Raw genomic sequence first — 22644 nt, forward strand, 5'->3', positions numbered from 1 at the left:
ATTTCACAATGCATATACACATCAAATCATCACACTGTACACCTTAAATATATGCAGTTTTTGTGAAAAAAACTGAAATCCTTCCCTGAATGGGAAGTCGGTGGTTTCCCAAGAGGTACGTCACCAGCATCACCTTGAGAGCTTTTTAAAAGGTTGTGATTTAGTTCAAGTCGACTTCAGACTTACTAAAGCCCCCCCCACAGGAAGGGGAGGCTTGGGAATAAAAATGTTCACATTCCTCCTGTGTTTCAGGAGCTCAGCTGGGTTTGGAAGCCCCAGCTGCAAGATACAGTCCAGTGCCTGGCCTGAGCCGACAGCAGCACTCACCCTGCTGGCCCAGCCTCCCCATATCCCTCCTCACCCCTGCAGGCCATGTTCTGGCTCCCAGGAGCTCCCCCTCCACCCAGTTCCCTGCCCTTCCCACCTGTGCCCCAGCTCCCACCCAGTTCCTGCCTGGAATGCCATCTCTCCCACCCCCTTCCCTCTTCTCTCCGGCATGACCTTTACCTCCCCTTCAGGGTCAGTTCAGGACCCAAATCACACAAACAGAATTCATCTCTTCATGACACTGTACAAGCACCTTCGCTTGATCACCCAACAGAACATATTCAAGTAGTATATTTTATCTGTATATTTTTTTTTATTTTAGAGTTTTTTATTGAGGTGACATTCCCATAACACATAACGTTGTACAACCACCACCTCCATCTAGTCCCAGAACATTTTATCATCCCAAAAGAAAACCCCAAACACATTAAGCAGTCACTCCCCCATCCCCACTCCCTGCAGCCCCTAGCAGCCACCAGTCCGCTTTCCGTTTCTATGGCTGTACCTATTCTAGGTATTTCAAATCAGTGGAATCAAACATGTGACCTTTTGTCTGGCTTCTTCACTGGGATGCTTTCCAGGCTCATCACGTTGCATCATAGATCATATTATCGCATTAGTTGTGGTTTTCTAGGGCAGCCATACAAGGTACCACAGACTGGGCGCTTGAACAACAGAAGTGTATCTTCTCACAGTTCTGGAGGCAGGAAGTCCTGATCAAGGTGGGAGCAGGTTTATCTTCTTCTGAGGCCTCTCTCCTTGGCTTGCAGATGGCCACCTTCTCGCTGTGTCCTCACATAGCCTGTCGGTGCTAATGGACCCATGGTGTCTCAGTGTGTCCAGATTTCCTCTGACACCCGTCATATTGGATTAAGGCTCCCCCTGAAAACATGATTTTATTTATTTTGTTACTCCTTACCAAGGATTTTTTAAATTTTATTTTTTAAAGTATTACATATATCTACTTTTTCCCCCATTGACCTCTCCCCGGCCAACCCCACCCTCCAGCACATGCCCTCACCCCCCTAGTGTCTGTGTCCTATGGTTATGTTCCTATGCATGCATACAAGTCCTTTGGTTGATCCCTTATCCCCCACCACCACCCTCCCCTGCTTTCCCTCTGAGGTTTGATGGTCTGTTTGATGCTTCTCTGTCTCTGGATCTATTTTTGTTCCTGTTCATCACTTTATATTGTTGATTATATTCCAAAAATGAGATCATGTGAGTGGATTTTTTCCATGGGTTTTTAGAGAGAGTGGAAGGGTGGGGGAGAAACAGAGAGAGAGACAAAATTGATGTGACAGAGAGACATGGATTGGTTGCCTCCTGCATGTGCCCCGACTGGGGCACCTGGGGCCAGAGAGGGATTGAGTCTGCAACTGAGGTATGTGCCCTTGACTGAAATTAACCCTGAAACCCTTCAGTCCGCAGGCTGAAGCTCTAACCACTGAGCGAAACTGGCTAGGGCTGAAGACTTCATTTTAACTTAATGACCTTCTTAAAGACTCTGTCTCCAAATATAGTCACATTCTTAGGTGCTGGGGGTTAGGGCTTTAACATGTGGATTTTTGAGGGGTCACAGTTCAGCTCCTTACGATTAGGATATCTTGTGTACAGCTCCATCTGTACACCATTGTCCACCGCAGAGTTCTCCGAGCACATGCTCTGCTTTCCTCCTGGACATTGCAGCTTGCAGAACTTTCATAATTTCTTATAAGGCCAGTCTAGTGGTGATGAATTCTCTCAGCTTTTGTTAGGGAAAGTCTTTATTTTTCCTTCTTTTCTGAAGAATAATTTTGGGGGATGAGGCAGTCTTCATTGGAAGGTTTTTATTTTTCTCTCCTTTAGCCCTTTGACTATTATTCCAGTCAACTCTGACCCATAAGGTTTCTGCTGAGAAAGCCACTGATGGCCTTAATGGGCATTCCTTGGTAGATTACAGTTTTGTTCTTTCTTGATGCTTTTAGGATTCTCTCTTTGTCTTTGATTTTTTGACAGTTTTATTATAATATGTCTTGAGGAATATCTTGGGGATTGAAATAATAGCGTGACCTATTAGCTTCATGAACTTGGATGTCCAACTTTCTTCCCAGGTCTGGGAGTTTCTCAGCCCTTATTTCTTTAAATAAGTTTTCTGTGCACTTCATATATTGGTTCTTTTGATGGTGTCCCATAATTCATATAGGCTTTCTTCACTCTTTTTCAATTTGTTTTTCTTCTTATGACTGGGTTATTTCAAAGTTCCTATCTTTTAACTCTGTTTCACTGAGCATCAATAGCAGAATAAATCAAACAGAAGATTTTCTCTATTGCATTTTTTTCTATTTCATTCATTGACTTCTTTAGCTCCATAATTTAGTTCTTTCTTATTATTTCTGTTACTTAAAGTTCTCATTTTTTTTGTATGTGATTGTTTTCCTGATTTCAGTGAATTGCCTTTCTGTATTTTCTTGTAACTCATTGAATTTCCTCATAACAGCTATTTTTGATTCCTTATTGGATGAACCTTAGATTTCTGTGTGTTTGAGTTTGGTTACGGGGAGCGTATTGTGATCCTTTGGTGATGTCATGTTTCCTTGATTTTTCATGATCCTTGGAGTTTGCATTGCAGTTTTCACATTTGAAGTAGCAGTCACTTCCTCCAAACTTTATTAACTGCCTTCAGGAGAGAGGTACCTGCCATCAGTCCTGCTAGAGATTGTGAAGCCTTCTCACCCTTGTATGAATACACCTACTCCATGCTTTACTTCCTCTTGGGGCAGAATTCTTAAGCTCGGTATGTTTTCTCTCAATCTTGCAGTGCACCTGGCAGGCCAATGGCAGCCTCTCTCTTGTTTTCAAGAAGGTGATGCTATAGCTCAAGTTTGTGGTTTCTCCCTGGCCTGCTTCCTGCATGTGCTTCCTAGCCGTCCACCAAATCCTGCTCTCAGGAGCACACGCAGGGAGCAAGCCCCAGAGTGGGGAGGTGTGAGTGAAACACACGGGATGCTGGGTGTGCTGCAGGCCATTTGAGGGATCCTCGGGGATGCTTCGCCAGTGGCGTTTGGGCTGGCTTCCTGATGGAGTCCACAGTGCAGCCCCACAAAGTCTCTCTTCTCCATGAGTGACTTCAAGTCAGGGTGCTCCGGGTGTTTTGAATTTCCAGTGTTCAGGTGTTGCATTATTTTATTAAGTCTGTCCATATTTCAGTTTTGGTACTGTTGTAAATGAGATTTTAAAAAAATTTCAAGATCTAGTTTTTCTCTGCTAGTATATAAAAATGTAATTGATTCTTATATATCGACTTTATATCTTCAGGCCTTGCTAAATTCATTTATTAATTACAGTAGTTTTTTTGTCAATTCTTTAGGATTTTCTATGCAATCATGTCAGCTACAAAGATAATTTTATTTCTTTTGTTTTAATATATATTTTTATTGATTTCAGAGAGGAAGGGAGAGGGAGAGAGAGATAGAAACATCCATGAAGAGAGAAAATCATGGATCGGCTGCCTCCTGCAGCCCCTTACTGGGGATTAAGCCTACAACCCGGGCATGTGCCCTGACTGGGAATCGAACCGTGACCTCCTGGTTCATAGGTGGACGCTCAACCACTGAGCCACACCGGCCAGGCTAATTTTATTTCTTCTTAAAGTGCATTCCGTTTATTCTTTTTCTTCTTTTACTACCTTGCTAAACTTCAATTTCCAACATTGAGTAGATGTGGGAGAGTGGACAGCCCTGCCTTGTGTCCAATCTTAAGGGGGAAGTATTTGATTACTCACCGTTAAAAAGGATGTTAGCCTGGTAAAGGGGGCCAAATATATGGTGACAGAAGATTTGATTTTGGGTGGTAAACATACAATGCCATATACAGAGGATATATTATAGAATTATACACTTGAGACCTGTATAATTTTATTAATCAATGTCACGTCAACAAATTTAATTGTAAAAAAGAATGTTAGCTAGATGTCTTTCATAGATGTCCTTTGTCAGATTGAGGAGGTTCTCTCTCATTCCCAGTTTGATGAGAATTTTGATCATAATTTTGTTGAATTTTGCCAAATACTTGCTCTGCATCTATTTAGATCATCATAAGGTTTTTCTATTTTAACCTGTTTATATAAGGGTTCATTGGTTGACTTTCAAATACTAAACTAACCTTGCATTGCAGGGATGAAGCATTCCTTGGCAATGATGGTATTACCTTTTTTATATTGCTGGACTTGATTTGCTGATAGTTAAGATTTTTGCATTTATGTTCATAAGAGGTATTAGCTAGTAGTTTTCTTTTCTATGAATGTCTATTTGGTTTTGTTATCAGTACTGTTGGCCCCATAAAAGGAGTTGAGAAGTGTTCCTTCCTCCTTTATCTGGAAAATTTTATTTAATAATTTTACTTTTTCTTCCATAAATGTTTGGTAGAATTCACCAACAAAGCCATCTACCTCTATGCCAGGGTTTTAATTATGAGTAAAAGTTCATAACTAGATATACAGCTATTTAGGTTACTATTTTTTTCTATAGTGAGCTTTGGTAGTATGTGTATTTTAAGAAAATTTTCCATTTCATCTAAGTTCTAAAATTTATTGCTATAAAATTGTTCACTGTATCCCCTTAGTAGCCTTCTAATGTCTGTAATATATATGTTCCCTCTTGGATTTCTTACATTGTTAATTAATATTTTCTCTCTCTCTTTTTTTTTTTCTTGGTGGGAGTGGAAAGATCTATAAAAGTAGTGAGAATAGTTCAGTCGTTCCTATCTATCACCCAGATTCAATAATTGCCAAGATTTTGCCACATGTACCTCATTAATTTTTTTATTTACTTATTTAAGTACTTTATTTACTTTATTTTTTATTTACTTTATTTAAGTACTTTAAAGTCTCAAATGCTATAATATTTCATAAGCCCTAGATATATCTATATGCATCTCTAAAAAATAAGATACAGCCAAAACCGGTTTGGCTCAGTGGATAGAGCGTCAGCCTGTGGACTGAAAGGTCCCAGGTTCGATTCCGGTCAAGGGCACGTACCTTGGTTGCGGGCACATCCCCAGTGGGAGGTGTGCAGGAGGCAGCTGATCAATGTTTCTCTCTCATCGATGTTTCTAACTTTCTATCCCTCTCCTTTCCTCTCTGTAAAATATCAATAAAATATATTTAAAAAAAAAATAAGATACATCCATATGCATTTCTTATGGAATCATAATGCTATTATTCATACTTAAAAAAATGTAAGGTTTCCTGGTATCATCTTTTACCTAGACATATCTATAAGATTTTCCTGATTGTCTCAGAAATGTCATTTTACAGTTGATATATCCAAATCAGAATCCACAGAAGGTCTGCACATTACCCAGGGCCGTTATGTATCTTAGGTCTCTTCAGCTTAGGGAAATCACCATCACTTTCTTTCTTGCCTTTTTTTTTTTTTAATTCTCCCATGGAAAGCCCTTTTTGCTTCCAGTTGGTTTCATTTAATTAGTTTTCATTTAAAATTTCATTAATTATTTTTCATTTAAATTTTATTTAATATTTTCTGTGATTGGAGGTTCTTCCATTTGAGAATGACTGTTATGACTTGGAGCCTTCTGCAGCCCAGGGGAATCTGCCTGCACTCCCATGCCCTGGGGGAGGGGGGAGGGGGTGGCCACTTCCCTTTCCAAGCCCCTGAAATATCCTGCTTCTCTGTCCAGCTCAGGCCAGGCCACTCCTATGAAGCCTTTCATCTCCCTCACCTACAGATTCCATTAAGTTTTAGGGAGCCCTTAATTATGTGTCTTCCTCTTGTTCACTGTAGTTTCATGCTTGTAAGCCTTTTTCTCACAAAGGTGTTGTCTACTCTCTTACTGTGGGTTTTTAAATCTTAATGTACATTTACCCACGTATAAGCTGTATCAGAAAAGAGAAGTCATATAGCTGATGGATTTTCTATCAGGAACACACCATGGGACCAGCAGCGAGATCTGGGCGGCCATGCCCTTCAGGCATTGCTTTCCCTCCAGGGGAGCCCACTGCTCTGCTGTCTGCGCAGAGGTCGGTGCGGCTGTTATGTGCCTTCATGTAAATACAGTCACAGAGTAGGCAGTTTGTCTGACTTCTTTCACGTGGCGTGGCTGGTGAGGTTCATCCAAGCTGTTATGTGTAGCTGTTCATTTGTTCCTGCTGTATTTCCCACAGTATTACACAGTTTACTAGACCATTTTACTGTTGATGGGCATTTGGGTAGTATGTCGTTTTGTGCTGTTCGAATGTGCTGATCGAGATAATCTTATCGTGTCTTTCTGGTGAAGCTGTGTCCACGTTTCTGTGGAGCCTCTGCCTGCAGTGGAGTTGCTGGGTCACTGGGTAAACACAGGCTCAGCTTTCATGGACATTGCCAATGGCCCTCCACTGAGGTTGCAGGAGATAATCTTTTAAATTATAAATTTTACCATGTCACTTCCCAGGCTTACTTAATACCCCTCAATTACCGCCATCATATAAAGCCGAAATCCGGAGTCCCTAATGACCCGGGCCCAGCCCCCCTCTCTTGCCTCTTCCCCAGCTCTCATGGCCTCCGGCTCTGGCTCCAGCTCCCAGGGTCAGACCACCCTCTCCCCTGCCCATCCCCTGCCCCGGCCGCCTGTTTCCTGTTTCTCCTAGCCGGCTCTGCTGCTGGGGTAGCACTCCCTTCAGGACACAGGATACCCTCTTCCCCATGCCTGTCTCACTGGCCTCCTCGCCGCCGCCGGTGTCTTTTAATGTATTTATCTCCCCAATTAGACTGCAGCCTTTTAGAACAGGGACCGTTGTCTTGTTTATATTCATGTCCCTGGCACTTAGCATGATGCCTGACCCACCATAGATGCTCAAATAATACTGAATGGGCGAGTGAGTGAATAACCTTTCATCTAGCCTGGAATTACTGAACTCTGGCAGGGCAGATAATAGTAACATAATATTGATGGCTGGTGAATCACTCCTTGCTTTACAAACACTTCGTATCTGGCTTGGGTCTTTAAAGTTGTAAAGAGAAGATCTTAAAAGCACAGCCCCTGCTATGTGGCAGACAGGTGGGTAGTAACAGTACTTTCACATGGTACCCTGGCCATTTGCTGTGAAAGCCGGCGAGGGCGGCAGTGTTTCCTGCCACCTAGAATCTCCTGTGTTTTTCTCCTAGTTGACCACAGTGTGTGTTGGGGGAAGGTATGTGGATTTTGGATTAAGCCTTGACATTTTTTTAAATTTATTTTTATTGTTGAAAGTATTATACATGTTCCTCTTTTTTCCTTCCATGTACCCCCTCCACGCCCCCTTCAAACCCCCCATCCTCCCCCCCTCCCCGCACCCCCGACCCCAGCCATTCCACTTAATAGCTGTGCTGTTTTAAATAACTCCTGAGCCTTGGTTTCCCGTGTGTGAAATGGGACAATAACACCTGCCTTTCAGGGCTGCTGAAGGATTGAAGAGAATGTATCAGTTCCCAGAAACCCACTGACAGCCCCACACAACTAACTGTCTTCCTCTCTGCTGGGGAAATAGGAGAGATTAACAAACTGGGCTCAGCCAGTTTCCACTTGGTCCATATGTGTCTTTGCACCGTCCTGTCTACCAGAGAGATCTGGGCGGGGCCGGGTTGCATTCACAGCTCCCCCTGCCCTAGAGAGGAGGGGTTGGCCTTACAGCCTCGCTGGAGAGCAGGCCTGAGGTCAAGGGTCGTGTGGGGAGGAAAAGGACCGGCAACTCCAGAGCTTGCTCTCTCGCCCACAGGGAGGCACTGGTCTGGGAAGCCTCCTTTCCTTCTCGGGAGGAGGTGTAGCCCTCCTGGGCGAGGCTGGTCTTTCCAAAGCCTGGCGAGCCAGGGACCAGCTCCCTGGAGAATTGTCTCTACTCCAAGATGGGGCAGAGAGAAGTTCCTTAACTCAAAAATAATTGAAATCATTGCTGTATTAAAACAATGCTCAGCTTGCATGAATTTTGAAGGACCATGTCCTTTGGGCCGCTGTGGCCTGGTGGGTCTTCTTCTCCCCACTAGAGAGGCTCTGGGGTGAAGAGGAACCGCCACCCTCCTCCCCTGCTGTTCTGCACCAGGTTCACGCTGGGGTGGGCATTGAGGACCAGTGAAGAGTTGGCAGTTGTCAGGGGTCTCAGCTAGGACTTTGCCTAACCCTTAAATATAGGGTGGTTTGTCAAGCATGGTCCTCTTGGGGCGGGGGGTCTCTATTTTCTTCTTTGGGGGAACTCCTGAGATATTAACAGACTGTGAATACCAGCTCTTTATTATGATTGAAAGAACACTATAAGCAAAAAAAAAAAAAAAAAAAAGTCTCATAATGAAAACCAAAGCCAGTGTCCTGTTGCTTTCAAATAAGTCTGAAAAGTGTTTAAACTGAATGTAGCAGCATCTGTTCTCTAATAATCACAAGGGATTTTTTTATTTTAACAGGGATTTTGCTCTCCCAGGAGTGGACTGTGTGTTGGCTTTTAAGTGCTTTTTAAGAGCTTTTTAAGAGCCCAGTATAGACCAACCTGTGCTTTTTAGTAATATTTAAGGTCCTGGGATCCAGCCCCAAACCCTAGAGAGAACCCTGAGGATCACCTCCAGGGCCCCGGCTCTCAGTGTAATACATTTAAAGCAGGATTTCGGGGGTGGAGGGAGAGGATATAGTGTATAAAAGGGTTGGATTCACTTAGTTCAGTGATTCCAGTTCCCCTCGAAGCCCCTTTGACTCCCACACAACATATTTTTCTAGAAGTTTTGGCATCAAAGAATTCTGACTCCTGTCAGCAAACAGTGACCAGCTGTGTGTAGTACTCACAGGGATATGAGTAAATGGATTCACTAAAGTGTTTAAAGCATATTCAATAACATGCTCTTAATTTCTTCTCCTACTCGCCTCTTCTAATTCAGAGTTTTCACTAATCTCGCAGCTATTTTTTTGAGTTTTACGTGGGGATAATTAGAAAAGCACTAAAAGATTTGGATGCTTTGGGGACAGGTAAATTATCAAAAAACCCATCAGGCTTATTTTGTGTTCCGTGTTTTGGGTGTGTTTTTCTTCAAGTTTCCTTTTAAAAAATGTGTTTTTTTGTGTGTTTTTTAAATATATTTTATTAGGTTTTTTTTACAGAGATGAAGGAAGAGAGATAGAGAGTTAGAAACATCGATGAGAGAGAAACATCGATCAGCTGCCTCCTGCACACCCCCTACTGGGGATGTGCCCGCAACCAAGGTACATGCCCTTGATCGGAATTAAACCTGGGATCTTTCAGTCCGCAGGCTGATGCTCTATCCACTGAGCCAAACCGGTTTCGGCTTAAAAAATGTTTTAAAATGGGTGTGTGCACATGTATGTGTGTGTTGGGGTGATTCTTTGCTGGCACTAATGGAGATAATTAACCTTTCTCGGTTTGCATTCCTCCTGCCTACCTGACATTCTCCAGGTAACAACATTTTTGCTGTTTAATAATATTTTTGGCAAAAGGAAATTCTGAAGGTAAATCTGTTATTGCTACCAAAAGAATTGAGTCCTGAATTGGAGAGCCCATGGAAATGGAGTTTGGATTATTTCATGTTCCTGGGCCGTGGGCAGGCAGGGGAGCTGGGGGAGGGGCATTAGAGCAGCAGGTGAGGCCCCTGTGCTGGTGGTTTCTGAGTGCTCAGGGTTCCTTTTATAGTGCAGGTGGTGTTCCAGGACATCTAGCAGTTGGATTTGGCAGCCATTCTCTCAGTCTTTTTGCTGACTGATTCATTCTGTCCCCAGTCACTGGGGTGGCCCTTGGTTGGCTCTCCTGTGGACCTGGGCCCCCGGGGAGCCAAGCCCACCACACCTTCATCCTGATACCTGCTGTGCCCTGGCCTCACTTGGCCTGGACAAGGCAGCCTGAGGTCAGCAGTGGACTGGCTTTGACCTCTGACCCCTTGGCTCTCTGTCCAGTGCTCCCTCTGGAAGACTTGTTCCTCTAAAGCTATGAAATACTATATTAGAGATAGGGGGCCTGGGCTCAGGCCTCGCTAGGGGCTTCACCTGCATTTATAGCTATTTTATTTATCACTTTGGGGTAGGCCTGACTTCTAAAATGGTTATCTAAGAGTTGTTTAAACAGGCATATGTTCTCTTCTTTCTAAAATATTTAGCTATCAAACTACCTAGAAGGGAATGGCTCAGTGTAATATTTTTTAATTATTATTCTGTGATGCTTCTAGCTTAAATTTAAGTTGTGTTCCCAAACTCCTTATTTCTCACCCAAGCAAACAAAACAGTTAAATAAAAGCCATTTTAAGTTAATATAACCTTAAAATGTTCCTGAAAAACAAAAACTTTTAAATAATATACTATGCCCGGCCGGCATGGCTCAGTGGTTGAGCAACTTCCTATAAACTAGGAAGTTGTGGTTTCATTCCTGGTCAGGGCCCATGCCTGCGGTCCTGGGAGGAGGCAGCAGAAAGAGAGAGCAGTTATGGGCTTGATCCCCAGTGTGGGGTGTGCAGGAGGCAGCCAATCAGTGATTCTTTCATCATCGATGTTTCTGTCACTCTCTCTTTCTCTCTCTTCCTCTCTGAAACCAATAAAAATCCTCCTATATAATAAAAGGCTAATATGCAAATTGTCCCCTCGGGAGTTCGACCAACTGCGAATTTGACCTCTCACTATGACATGTGCTGACCACCAGGGGGCAGCGTGGAATGAAGGAAGGCCCTGACTGGCAGCCAGGGGAAGGAAGGCCCCGATTGGCCCTGATTGCCGACCAGGTCTAGGGACCCTACCCGTGCACGAATTCTGTGCACCAGGCCTCTAGTATATAAATACACTAGGATAGTCATTACCTTTCCCTCCATTGCTTACTGTCTGAGTTGTCACCAAGAGAAAAAAAAAAAATTACCATTTGGGGGGCATACAAGGTAGAATGAGAGTTACCTGCCTTCAACCAAACCCGATGGCCCTTCCGATGCCCATCAGAATGGACTGCAGTTTTTGACAACATGCAGATTCTTAGCTCTCTCTCTTTTGACTGCAGTCTTGTTCCAAACAGAAAAAATATATTTTGAACAACTGCCAGCAAGCCAGTTAAAAGCTGCACTCACCCCTAGCAGGCTTGCAAAAATACTCTAAAAGGCAACTCGTTTGCTGCATTTCTTAGTAGCCAACCTCGGAAGCCTCTGCTTGGTCAGACAAGCCCTGGGTGGGTGCTGACAGCTGGTGAGGCCCGAGTCCTATTCCCAGTCCTTGCCCATCTCGGAGGGTCCTGCACCCTCGATCACACCGGGACTGCTCTCTCTTCCTGCTGCTTCCTCCCAGGACCCCAGGCAGCATTACAGACAGGTCTGTCCACTTGTTTCACTGCATGTTGGGTTCCAGAAAGTGAATGAGTTTAAGGGAGGCCACCACAAATCTGCGTCAGAAATACTTTGGAACTACTTGGATGCTTGGGAAAATGCTGAATAAAAGATACGTGTTTGCTCTTGATTATGGACTGTGAAGTATGTTGAACTCAGATAAGAATATAAACCGGTAATAATAATTACAGACTGAGTGGCCTGCACATTGCCTTCCTCCTCATTTAATTTTTTTTAGATTAACTTTCTTTGAGGTATAATTTACATGCAAGAAAATTCACCCATGAAGTGCACAGGTTAGTGATTTTGACAAAAGAGAAGAACATTTCCATCTTCCCACCCCCCCTGATCTGGGTCTGTCCCTAGAGATTAGTTTTGCAGGTTCTAGATGGCCTTTCATCTCTGTAAGGTAAATGGATGCTGACCGCTGCCCCTGTTCCCAGGGAGGCTGGAGCCAGGGCAGGGAATAACTGGCCCGGGGGAGCCTCAGGGTCTGGAGCACTGGGCTCTCTCTCCCTCGACCTTGCCGAGGTGAGTGGGCGTCTGAAGGAAATGGGGGCAGAGCCTGATTCCCGGAGATTTATACCCAGAGCAGTATTTGAACTTGTGGTTTTTTTGTGACAAAGAGAAATTGAGAAATTCCAGACTGAAGGCCTGCAGGGTCTCTTTGGGAATTTGGACTGAGAGGAAGAATCACTTGGTTTACTGTAGCAGGTATTAAGTGCCTACTGCATGCACGGAGCTGTGCTAGACATGGAAGATGTGAAGAGAAGGTTCAACCCCCACTCCTGAGCTCCTGGTTTGAGAAACAGTTTAGAGAGAAATGCAAGGTCCCTTGTTCAGAAAGCAGAAAGAGTGCAGTCATAAGGCACTAAAGTAAGTTTTTTCCCCTTTCTTCTGTGGTCTCTCTCTCTTGACTTGTCATGGTGTTTTGTTTTGTTTTAGTTGCTATTTTATTTTATTTTATTGTATTTTTTTAAAGAAGAACGGTGTCAAACACCTGTTTCTTTTAAAACACACACACACACTTTTATTGATTTCTGAGAGAGGAAGGCAGAGGGAGCGAGAGAGAAAATCATTGATTGGCTGTCTCCTGTATATCCCCTACTGGGGATCAAGCCCATAACCTGGGCATGTGCCCTTAACCGGAATCGAACCCAGGACCCTTCAGTCCACAGGCCGACGCTCTGTCCACTGAGACAAACCAGCTAGGGCTATTAATCATTTACTAGAGGCCCAGTGCACAAAATTCGTGCACGGGGGTGGGGGGGTGTCCCTCAGCCCAGCCTGCACCCTCTCCAATCTGGGACCCCTTGAGGGATGTCTGACTGCCCTCTCACAATCCAGGACTGCTGGCTCCCAACTGCTCGCCTGCTTGCCTTCCTGATTGCCCCTAACCGCTTCTGCCTGCCAGCCTGATCACCCCCTAACCACTCCCCTGCCAGCCTGATTGATGCCTAACTGCTCCCCTGCCAGCCTGTTTGCCCCTAACTGCCTTCCCCTGCAGGCCTGGTCACCCCTAACTGTCCTCCCCTGCAGGCCTGGGTCTCTCCCAACTGCCCTTCCCTGCAGACCCAGTCACCCCCAACTTCCCTCCTCTGCCGGCCGGGTCACCCCTAACTGCCCTCCCCAGCAGGCTTGATCACCCCCAACTGCCCTCCCTTGCAGGCCTGGTCCCTCCCAACTGCCCTCCCCTGCTGGCCATCTTGTGGTGGCCATCTTGTGTCCACATGGGGGCAGCCATCTTGTGTGTTGGAGTGATGGTCAATTTGCATATTACTCTTTTATTAGATAGGATAGAGGCCTGGTGCATGGGTGGGGGCCAGCTGGTTTGCCCTGAAGGGTGTCCCGGATCAGGGTGGGGGTTCCCTTGGGGTGTGGGGCGGCCTGGGTGAGGGGCCTGTGTTGGTTTGCAGGCTGGCCACGCCCCCCGGCGACCTAAACAGAGGCCCTGGTATCTGGGGTTTATTTATCTTCTGCAATTGAAACTTTGTAGCCTGGAGTGGAGCCAAGCCTTCTACTCGCTCCATGGCAGCAGCCATTTCTGTTGGGATTTATGTATCTTCTATAATTGAAACTTTGTAGCCTTAAGCGGAGGCCAAAGCAGGCCTGGGCTGCAGAAGCTTGGCTTCCTCCATCGCCGCGGGCAACCCTAGCCTCCTGCTCTCTCCAGCTCTGTGGCTGCCGCCATTTCTGTTGGGATTTATTTATCTTCTATAATTGAAACTTTGTAGCCTTGAGTGGAGGCCTGGGCCAGCAAGGGCAGGTGGAAAGCTTGGCTTCCTCCATTGCCAGGGAAACCCAAGCCTCCCTCCTGCTCTCTGTGGCTGCAGCCATCTTGGGTGGGTTTATTTGCATATTCCTTCCTGATTGGCTGGTGGGCATGGCTGGTGGGCGTGGTTTGTGGGTGTAGTGGAGGTACAGTCAATTTGCATATTACTCTTTTATTAGATAGGATATTTTGTTATTTTACCATTATTTATTAAATTCTTAGTATTGAGCTTATCATTCATATTTATAATTGTACAATATCCATTTTAAATTTAAATGCGAACATAGTATTTAACTCATGTGGAATCACAGAAATGATATTTCATAACTTGTGCATGCATATGTCTTTTATTCTTACCAGAACTGGAAACTCTGCTCAGAACTCTCTCAACTGTATTTATTTCACCTCTCGACATATGTACATTCTACCAACACTGCCCACCCTCAGTTCCTGATGATGGAGCAAAGACTGGGAGGAAGAGAAATGCGAGGTACTCTGAGCCCCCTTGCCCTCTGTGTCATCATCCTCACTGTGTGTGGCCGTCTGGTACACAGGAAGATAGGATGGGGCTTTGTGGTTGTTACTGTTTCTTAGAACTCCATTGCCTTCTCCTGTGTTCAGAGCAAGTTCTGCTTGAAGTGGAAAGTGTGGCCTCTCCGGTGGACCCAGTCATAGATGTGAGACGTTACCTTGTCCTCACTGAATCCCATCCATTGTGGGTTCCATGCTCCTGGCACCGAGAATGGGTATGTCTGTAGGGCTGCACGGACCTCCCCTGCTCACTGGAGTATGCTCTAGTGCAGGGGTGGGCAAACTTTTTGACTTTAGGGCCACAATGGGTTCTTAAACTGGACCGGAGGGCTGGAACAAAAGCATGGATGGAGTGTTTGTGTGAACTAATATAAATTCAAAGTAAAGGAGCGGAGGGGAGAGCAAGAGAACCCTCTGCTCTTTCAGCTCTGCGGGCCAGATAGAACAGCCGAACGGGCCAGATCCGGCCGCAGGCCGTAGTTTGCCCATGGCTGCTCTAGTGTCATCAGGCTGCGCTTACACAGGTACAATCATTAGGAATTCCAGCACTGTGGCCGCTTTAGACTGCGGGTTCCCCAGCCCACTGCCCTGGTGTTTGTTTGGTGCTCAGTAAGTACCCGAGATGCCTTCTCGAGGAAGATGCAAATGGAACCTGGTGTGGTCAGTGGCCCAAGCCAACTGCCTGTTGCCCTCTGGTGGCTGGAGGTTGTTCTTGGCCTGAGTTTTGGGCGGGAGGCAATCAGGAGCGTCCCCCTCCTAGAGCTGAGGGCTTATCTTTGTAGGGCAGGAAGGAGGTGTGAAGGCAGACACACCTGCTCTGCTGCCTTTAACTGGAACACCTGTGGAAGTCTCCTCACCTCTGTCTCAGATCCCCATCTGTAAAGTGGGGAGAAGCTAGGGAGTGAGGAGAACTTGGAGTTGTTGTTAACTTGAAAATATAAGTGAAACATATGGCATGGGCCAGGCACACAGTAAATGCTCTCAGTCGTGGTGGCCAGCATTATTTATATTTTCCCCTCTGAGCCACAGGTGGGCCAGCAGGTAAAGTCTTGTTCCTGAAGCCTCACCCACAGGGCAGGTAGGCTCTTCATGATGATGACTCTTGCATCTCTTCTCTGGGCCTCAGACCTGCTGTCAGGCCCCCGTGCTGTCTCCACAGCATTCCACTCTGATTGGTGGTTCCAGGCCCCAGCGCTTCCTGCGCCTCCTGCTGGGAGCCATGGGAGCTGGCTGCACCTCCACTCCCAGCTGTGCCTGGTATTTGGAGCCGTGGCCCTGGCAGGCCTGGCCAGGTCACCATCCTCCGTTTCCATAGAACCCTTTCCCTGACTCAGTGTTTGGGAATTTTCCTGCTGGTCCTTTCCAGATTATCAGAGAGGGCCTGGGGGCTGGTCATCTCCCTTGTTGGTCACTGTGTTTTTAAAATGACAACACAATTACCGTTAAAGTGGTGTGGCAGTAAAATTTCTTCTTTTAAAAATTTCTGGCATGGCCCAAGAGTAAAACCCCACTGGATGGTCGCCGAGGCAGCATGCAGAGGACCAAGTGTGGCTGGGAGACCCTGCGGGGCCTGTTTGTTTGCAGGGTCCCATGAAGGGAGAGTTTAGGGAGTGATGGGAGTAGAGGCCCTCACTTCTTGATTTCAAAGGTGCCGCCATTTCACCGGAGCTGCTTGGTTAATGTAAGGAAGGTGTTTGCCATAAACATTTCCGGGGTATTCAGCGGGGTTGGCTGGGCAGGAAGCGCTTGTCATTGCTATAAAGCAACTAGCAAGCCAGAGAATGAAAGCATCACAGTGCCCACAGGATGCGCCAGAGCCCTCCCTGGCCCGTCCCCCACTGGCCCCTCCGAGGGGGCGACCTTAGAGCGCTTCATGCTCGCAGGCCGAGCTCCAGTTTAAAGTTCAAGGCATTTTGTTTTTTCACCTGTTTCCTACAGTTCTAAGAAACTTCCGAGGAGTTAATGTGTAACTATATCAGACACACAGGCATTTTTTCTCAGGGGAAAATAATGTTACAGGAGGAAGGGAGAGAAGTGGCTACTTGACTGAGATGTGAGGAGGTTTCTGTTAAGTAAAAATCCTCTTTAGAGCAGTCATGCACGGCGTCATCTGTGCTTTCACTGAGATCCAACCACACTTAGTAACGTCGGCTGTGGCCGCGGAAGGACCAGGGCAGCCGTTGGCTCCACTGAAACTGGTCCTCATCTGTGACGGGGCCCCTCACAAGTTCGGTGGGGACAGGGCTCTGCTGGAGCCGACTTTTACTGAAGATGTTGAACGATGAGAGCTAATTTACACAGCAAGTGGCGGAAGGACAGGTAAGAGGGAGCTGCTGGCAGGTCTTTGTGCAGGTGCTTCTGCTCGGGAACAGTCCATCGTCCAGCCAGTGGAGTGCACAGCAGGCTCCTTGGAGGCCTTAACTTCGGGCGACCCCAATCCAGTCAGTCTTAACTTGACAACAGGCAGGAAGCATTGTTAGTGGTTTGATGTGTTTTTTTGTTTGTTTTATATATTTTATTGATTTTTTACAGAGAGGAAGGGAGAGGGATAGAGAGTTAGAAACATCGATGAGAGAGAAACATTGATCAGCTGCCTTCTGCACACTCCCTACTGGGGATGTGCCTGCAACCAAGGTACATGCCCTTGACCGGAATTGAACCTGGGACCCTTCAGTCCGCAGGCCGACGCTCTATCCACTGAGCCAAACCGGGTAGGGCTAGTGGTTTGATGTTTTATCGCTTGGAGAAAACAGTTTGAAGTGATGACATACAGCTTTTATTAACATTTCTTCGTATCATTAAATTTTAATACAGACAGGATGAATGTTTTATGGAGACACCTTTTTTTAAAGGTTGTTTTCATAGAAGCTGGTGTCCATGTAAATCTTTTTGCAGTTTGGTTTCAGAAGAGTTAAATACTAGCTCTTTTCTTGTTTGGTTCACTTGGTATGTGTGTGTTTCTAAATGTGGTCTAGGCATATGCAGTGGTTGTAATTTGTAAACTAGCACAATGAACTCTTAAATTAAATCCTGCCTTTTACACTCTTACCACCAGGTGGCTTAGATTTTTCCTGCTCGATTTTTTTTTTCTAACAATTATGCGAAGGACTTGTAATCACTTTCAATTTCTGCTTAAGTGATGAAATATGAAACTGTAGGTGGACTGTGTTTCAAGAAAGAAAACTGCTGTATAAGTGACAGGCATTTCAAGCAGTGCCAGGCCAGATGGACATTTTCATGAGTGTTTTTGTTTTCTTAAATATTGACAATGTTAAACTAGCCAAATTTTGCTGAAGTGAAACTTTTTTAGACTCTGAGCCTGTTCCACCTCCGTGCTGACTGCTGGATGGCCACATTATTCCAGACCAGCTGGGTTGGGCTTTTTGATTTCCAAGTGGCCTCCCACTCAATACTTTATAGGTTGGTAAAGTTGTTTATAGAGATGCTGCTTGAATTCCTTTAGAATCAACTCTAAAACCCAAGAGTAAAATTGCTAAATAGAATATTAATGTCTCATGTCTTATTGATGAGGTACTAGAGGGAAATCGTGCATGGGGGATGGTGACATAACAGGGTGGGCAATGCTTTTAGACAGCACCATATGGCAGTAACTGTACCCACCCCCATGTTCCTGAAGCACCCTGAGAATGGTGGGTCTTGTCCCAAGAATACAGAACCCACCAGTTTCTTCGCCAGGGCTTCATGTGGCTGTTCAGCTTCTATGCATTCCAGTTTGCCCTTCAATTCTCTAATTTATTAACTTTGACAAGTAACCTCTTGCTTGTACATGATTTTATTCACAATTCGTTTTTCTGATTCAAAGTGAACATGACTGCCTTAATCCTCTAATGGGAATTAATTGCTTGTTTCAGTGCTTAACTCTGATCCTTTCTCAATCCCCACGGGATAAGTTTCTTCCTGAAGGATCTGTGTTTGTTGTTCTAAACACAATCAGAAAGGTAATGATGTTTTTCTTGTGAAAGGAGCCAGAAGTGCAGAATATTAATTTTATTTTTTTTATTACATAAGTAACTATTCTCAAACTAATATAAAGGATTCAATTCAACAGATAAAAAGTAGAAAATTATATTTTGGTCATTCTAGTAGGCTAAATTATTTCTAGAAAAGGAGTTTAATTTTTATTGCCAGGTTTTCATTTATGAAAATAAGCTGTCATCTTCTTCAAGAAGAAAGTTGCTGAACTGATTTTCTGCAGAATCGCAATTACCATCCTATGGCCCAACCATGATTATTTCTATGTAATATCACCTTCCTAGGTGTTTTTGGCTCTGAAAAATCATTAAAGCCACAACCAATACTTGATATGGCTTGATCCCCTCTTCCATTTATTATGTAGAATACTCCTTTTTGTTTTATTTTTTAAGGGGCTTTATGAGAAAAATATAAGCTGACACATGTTTTCATATGATTTTGATAAAGGAAGAAGTTGGGGTAGAGAACTTAGGAGGGGACAGGGTCAAGGGGAAGAGGCTGTTATTCATTGGGTGCTGCAGCCTGGCCTACAGTCGGCAGTCAGTAGGGATTAGCTGCCTTTTATCTAATAGGAATAGAAGCTCAGAGTTGAAGTAGTTTTCCCTAAGACTGACAGTTGCTAACTAAGGGTGGAGATGAGAATTTGATTTAGGCCTTTCATACATTGTGTCCTTAAATGTCCATCTATAAAACACCAAGGCTGCCCTGCCTGGTTGTGTCTACTTCATGTTAAAGCGGAGATGGAACCACTATTGTGGTGCACTCTTCAGTTTGTTCCAGAAAATCCCAAATGACTCACCGACAGCTATTTCTATCCAGTATTTATTAAATCAAACGCTTGCATTTTATCCAAGACTATGACCATAACCCAGTGCCATAGAAGGAACTACATGGCAGAAGGGGACAGGGTTGAAGACACAGTAACGTGTGAGCCTCAGAAGGTAGCATCCCCTTCCGCAGTGGCAGTACCACCCCTTGTAGCCTGGCCTAGGGGCATGGTGAATCAGGAGGGTCCTGATGTGTTCCTGGCCCGAATGACACACAGCACATTCTGAGTTAGCCCTGGCTTCAGTTCTGAGAGGATCTAGCCAATATAATAGACTTTCCACATGTTCTATTGGTTGTGACACTCACAGCAGCCCTTGAAAATTGTGTGAACATGACAGACAAGGAACGTGAGTATAGGGAGATATGGAACTAAAAAAAAAGAGGAAAGAAAAACTAAACCCAAATGTAACAGAAGAAGGAAATAATAGGTATTAGAGCAGATGAACAATAGAGAAAACAACAAAATTGGCAAACTTTTAATTAAATTAACCAAGATAAAAATAGGGAAGACACAAATAAATATAAAATCAGAAATGAAAGAGGGGAATGACAATTCATTTCACAGAAATAAAGAGGTTTATGAGAGTACTGTGAACAATTGAATGCTAACAAATTGAATAACCTGGATGAAAAGGATAAATTCCTAGAAACACACAAACTACGAAAACTAAATAATGATGAAATAGAAAATCCGAGCAGACCTTTAACTGGTAAAGAGGTTGACTCAGTAATTTAAAAACCTCCCAACAAAGAAAATTCTAGAACGAAATGGCTTCACTGGTGAATTCTACCAAACATGTAAAGAGAATCAACACCAGTCCTCTTCAGATTCTTCCCCAAAATTGAAGAGGATGGATCACTCAGCATTACCCTGATACCAAAGCCAGACAAAGACACTATAAGAAAACTACAAAATCATATCCCTGACAAGATTGATGCGAAAATTCTAAACAAAATACTAACAGAATTTAACAACACATTACAAGGATTATATACCAAGACCAGTAGGATTTATTCCTGGGATTCAAGGATGGTTCAAAATAGGAAAATCAGTGTAATACACACTGCACTAACAGAATGAGGTTAGAAAAACCACACAATCCTCACAATTGATACAGAAAAACATATGACAAGGTTCAACACCATTTCATGAAAAAACGTTTAAACTATATAGAAAAAGCCCATGGCTAACATCATATTCAATGGTGAGAGAAAAACCTTTTCCTTTAAGACAAGGATGTTTGCTTTTACCACCTTTATTCAACATGGTACTAGAAGACATACCTGGGAAAACCAGGCAGAAAAAAGTAATAAAAGACACCCAAATTGGAAGAAAGAAGTGAAATTATCTCTGTTCACATAATCTTATATATAGATACCCTAACATTTCCACAAGAAAACTATTAAAACTAATAAAGAGCAAATTCAGCAAAGTCACAGGACACAAAATCAGTGCACAAATATCAGTTGCATTTCTTTTTTTTTTTTTTTTAAATATATTTTATTAATTTTTTACAGAGAGGAAGAGAGAGGAGAGGGATAGAGAGCTAGAAACATCGATGAGAGAGAAACATCGATCAGCTGCCTCCTGCACACCCGCAACCAAGGTACGTGCCCTTGACCGGAATCGAACCTGGGACCTTTCAGTCCGCAGGCCGATGCTCTATCCACTGAGCCAAACCGGTTTCGGCAGTTGCATTTCTTTATATTAACATTGAACAATCTGAAAAAATAAAATGCTTAGGAATAAACTTAACTAAGTAGGTAAAAGGTTTATACTCTGAAAACTACAAAACATTGCTGAAAGAAATTCAATAAATGGAACAGCATCTTATGTTCATGGATTGGAAGACTTAATATTAATTCTTATCAAAATTCCCAACTGCATTTTTGTTTGCAGAAATAGAAAAATCCATCCTGAAGTTCATCAGCAATTTCAAGGGACTCCAGATAAGCAAAGCAATCTTGAAAATGGACAACAAAGTTGGAGATCTTCCTGATTTCAAAACTTACTGCAAAATTACAGCAACCAAAACAGTTTAGTACTGACATAAAGACAAATATATAGACCAATGGAAGACAGCCCAGAAATAACCCCTTGGAATATTGTCAAATGATTTTTTTACTAAGGTGTCAAGACCAATGGGAAAAAGACAGTGTTTTCAACAATTGGAAAACTGGATAGCCACATGCAAAAGAATGAAGTTGGACCCTTGCATTATACCATATACAAAATTGAACTAAAAATGGATCAAAGACCTAAATGTAAGAGCTAAAACTACAAAACTCAGGTGAAAACATAGGGCAAAACCTTCATGACATTGGATTTGGCAATGATATCTTTGATATGACAGCAAAATCATAGACAACAAAGGTAAAAATAAGTTGAATGACATCAAAATTACAGCAAAGGATACAAATCAACAGAGTAAAATGGCAATTTACAGAACTGGAAAAACACTTGCAAATCATATATCTGTAAGAGGTTAATATCCAGAACATAGAGAACACCTAAAACTCAACAATCAAAAATAATATAATTAAAAATGGGTAAGGACTTGAATAGACATTTCTCCAAGATAGATACGCAAATGGCCAATAAGCACATGAAAAAGACACTCAACATAACTAACCATTATGAAAATGCAAATCAAAACCACAATAAGATACTACCACCTCACACCAGTTAGGATAGTCATTATTCTATTAAAAAAAAAAAGTGCTGGCAAGGATGTGGAGAGATTGGAACTCTTGTGTACTGTAGGTGAGAATGCAAAATGGTGCTGCTATTATGGAAAACAGTATAGAAGTTCCTCAAAAACTTAAACATAGAAATACCGTATGATATATCAATCCCAATTCTGTGTATACTAGTATACCCAAAAGAATTGAAAGCAGGAGCTTGAGTATGTACCCTGAGTGGCCAAATTATTATGACCACCTGACGTTTGTAGGCAAATTAGCCATACACTGCATCGTATGGGATATGGAAGCCGAAGGCCTATTCGAACACCGCTGCTGTCTGCAGTTACCAAGATAAAACGTCTCCAGTTCGCACAGGAACACAAGGATTGGACAGTCGAGCATTGGAAAAAAGTCATGTGGTCCGATGAATCACGTTTCCAGTTGCATCATGCAGATGGCAGAGTGAGAATTTCGCGGAAACAGCATGAAAGCATGCACCCCACATGCATGAGTACAACCCTTCAAGCTGGTGGGGGCAGTGTTATGGTTTGGGGCATGTTTTCCTGGCATGATTTGGGCCCTTTAATTCGTGTGGAACAACGTCTGAATAGCACAACATACCTAAGTATCGTTGCTGATCAAGTTCATCCTATCATGTGATGGCATATCCCAATGGAGATGGCTTCTTCCAAAAAGATAATGAGC

The 22644-nt window shown here is 43.8% G+C and overlaps 1 protein-coding gene across 8 annotated transcripts in view; it reads left to right on the top strand.

Annotated features, from left to right (window-relative positions):
• Window positions 1-22644, top strand: part of GGACT (gamma-glutamylamine cyclotransferase) — a 50652-nt gene that overhangs the window by 13572 nt on the left and 14436 nt on the right. For 5 of the 8 annotated variants that reach the window (XM_080662432.1, XM_080662431.1, XM_080662429.1 and 2 more), the window contains exon 3: window positions 14263-14392. In XM_080662432.1, coding sequence (XP_080518558.1) covers window positions 14356-14392 — 37 coding nt within the window. In that variant the 5' untranslated portion in view covers window positions 14263-14355. Of the gene's footprint in view, window positions 1-14262; window positions 14393-14523; window positions 14649-22644 lie in introns of all 8 variants that reach the window. The other 3 variants (XM_080662435.1, XM_080662436.1, XM_080662434.1) reach the window with 1 other exon arrangement.

The sequence above is a fragment of the Plecotus auritus genome (genome assembly GCF_963455305.1).
Source record: "Plecotus auritus genome assembly, chromosome: 3".
Classification (NCBI taxonomy): domain Eukaryota; kingdom Metazoa; phylum Chordata; class Mammalia; order Chiroptera; family Vespertilionidae; genus Plecotus; species Plecotus auritus.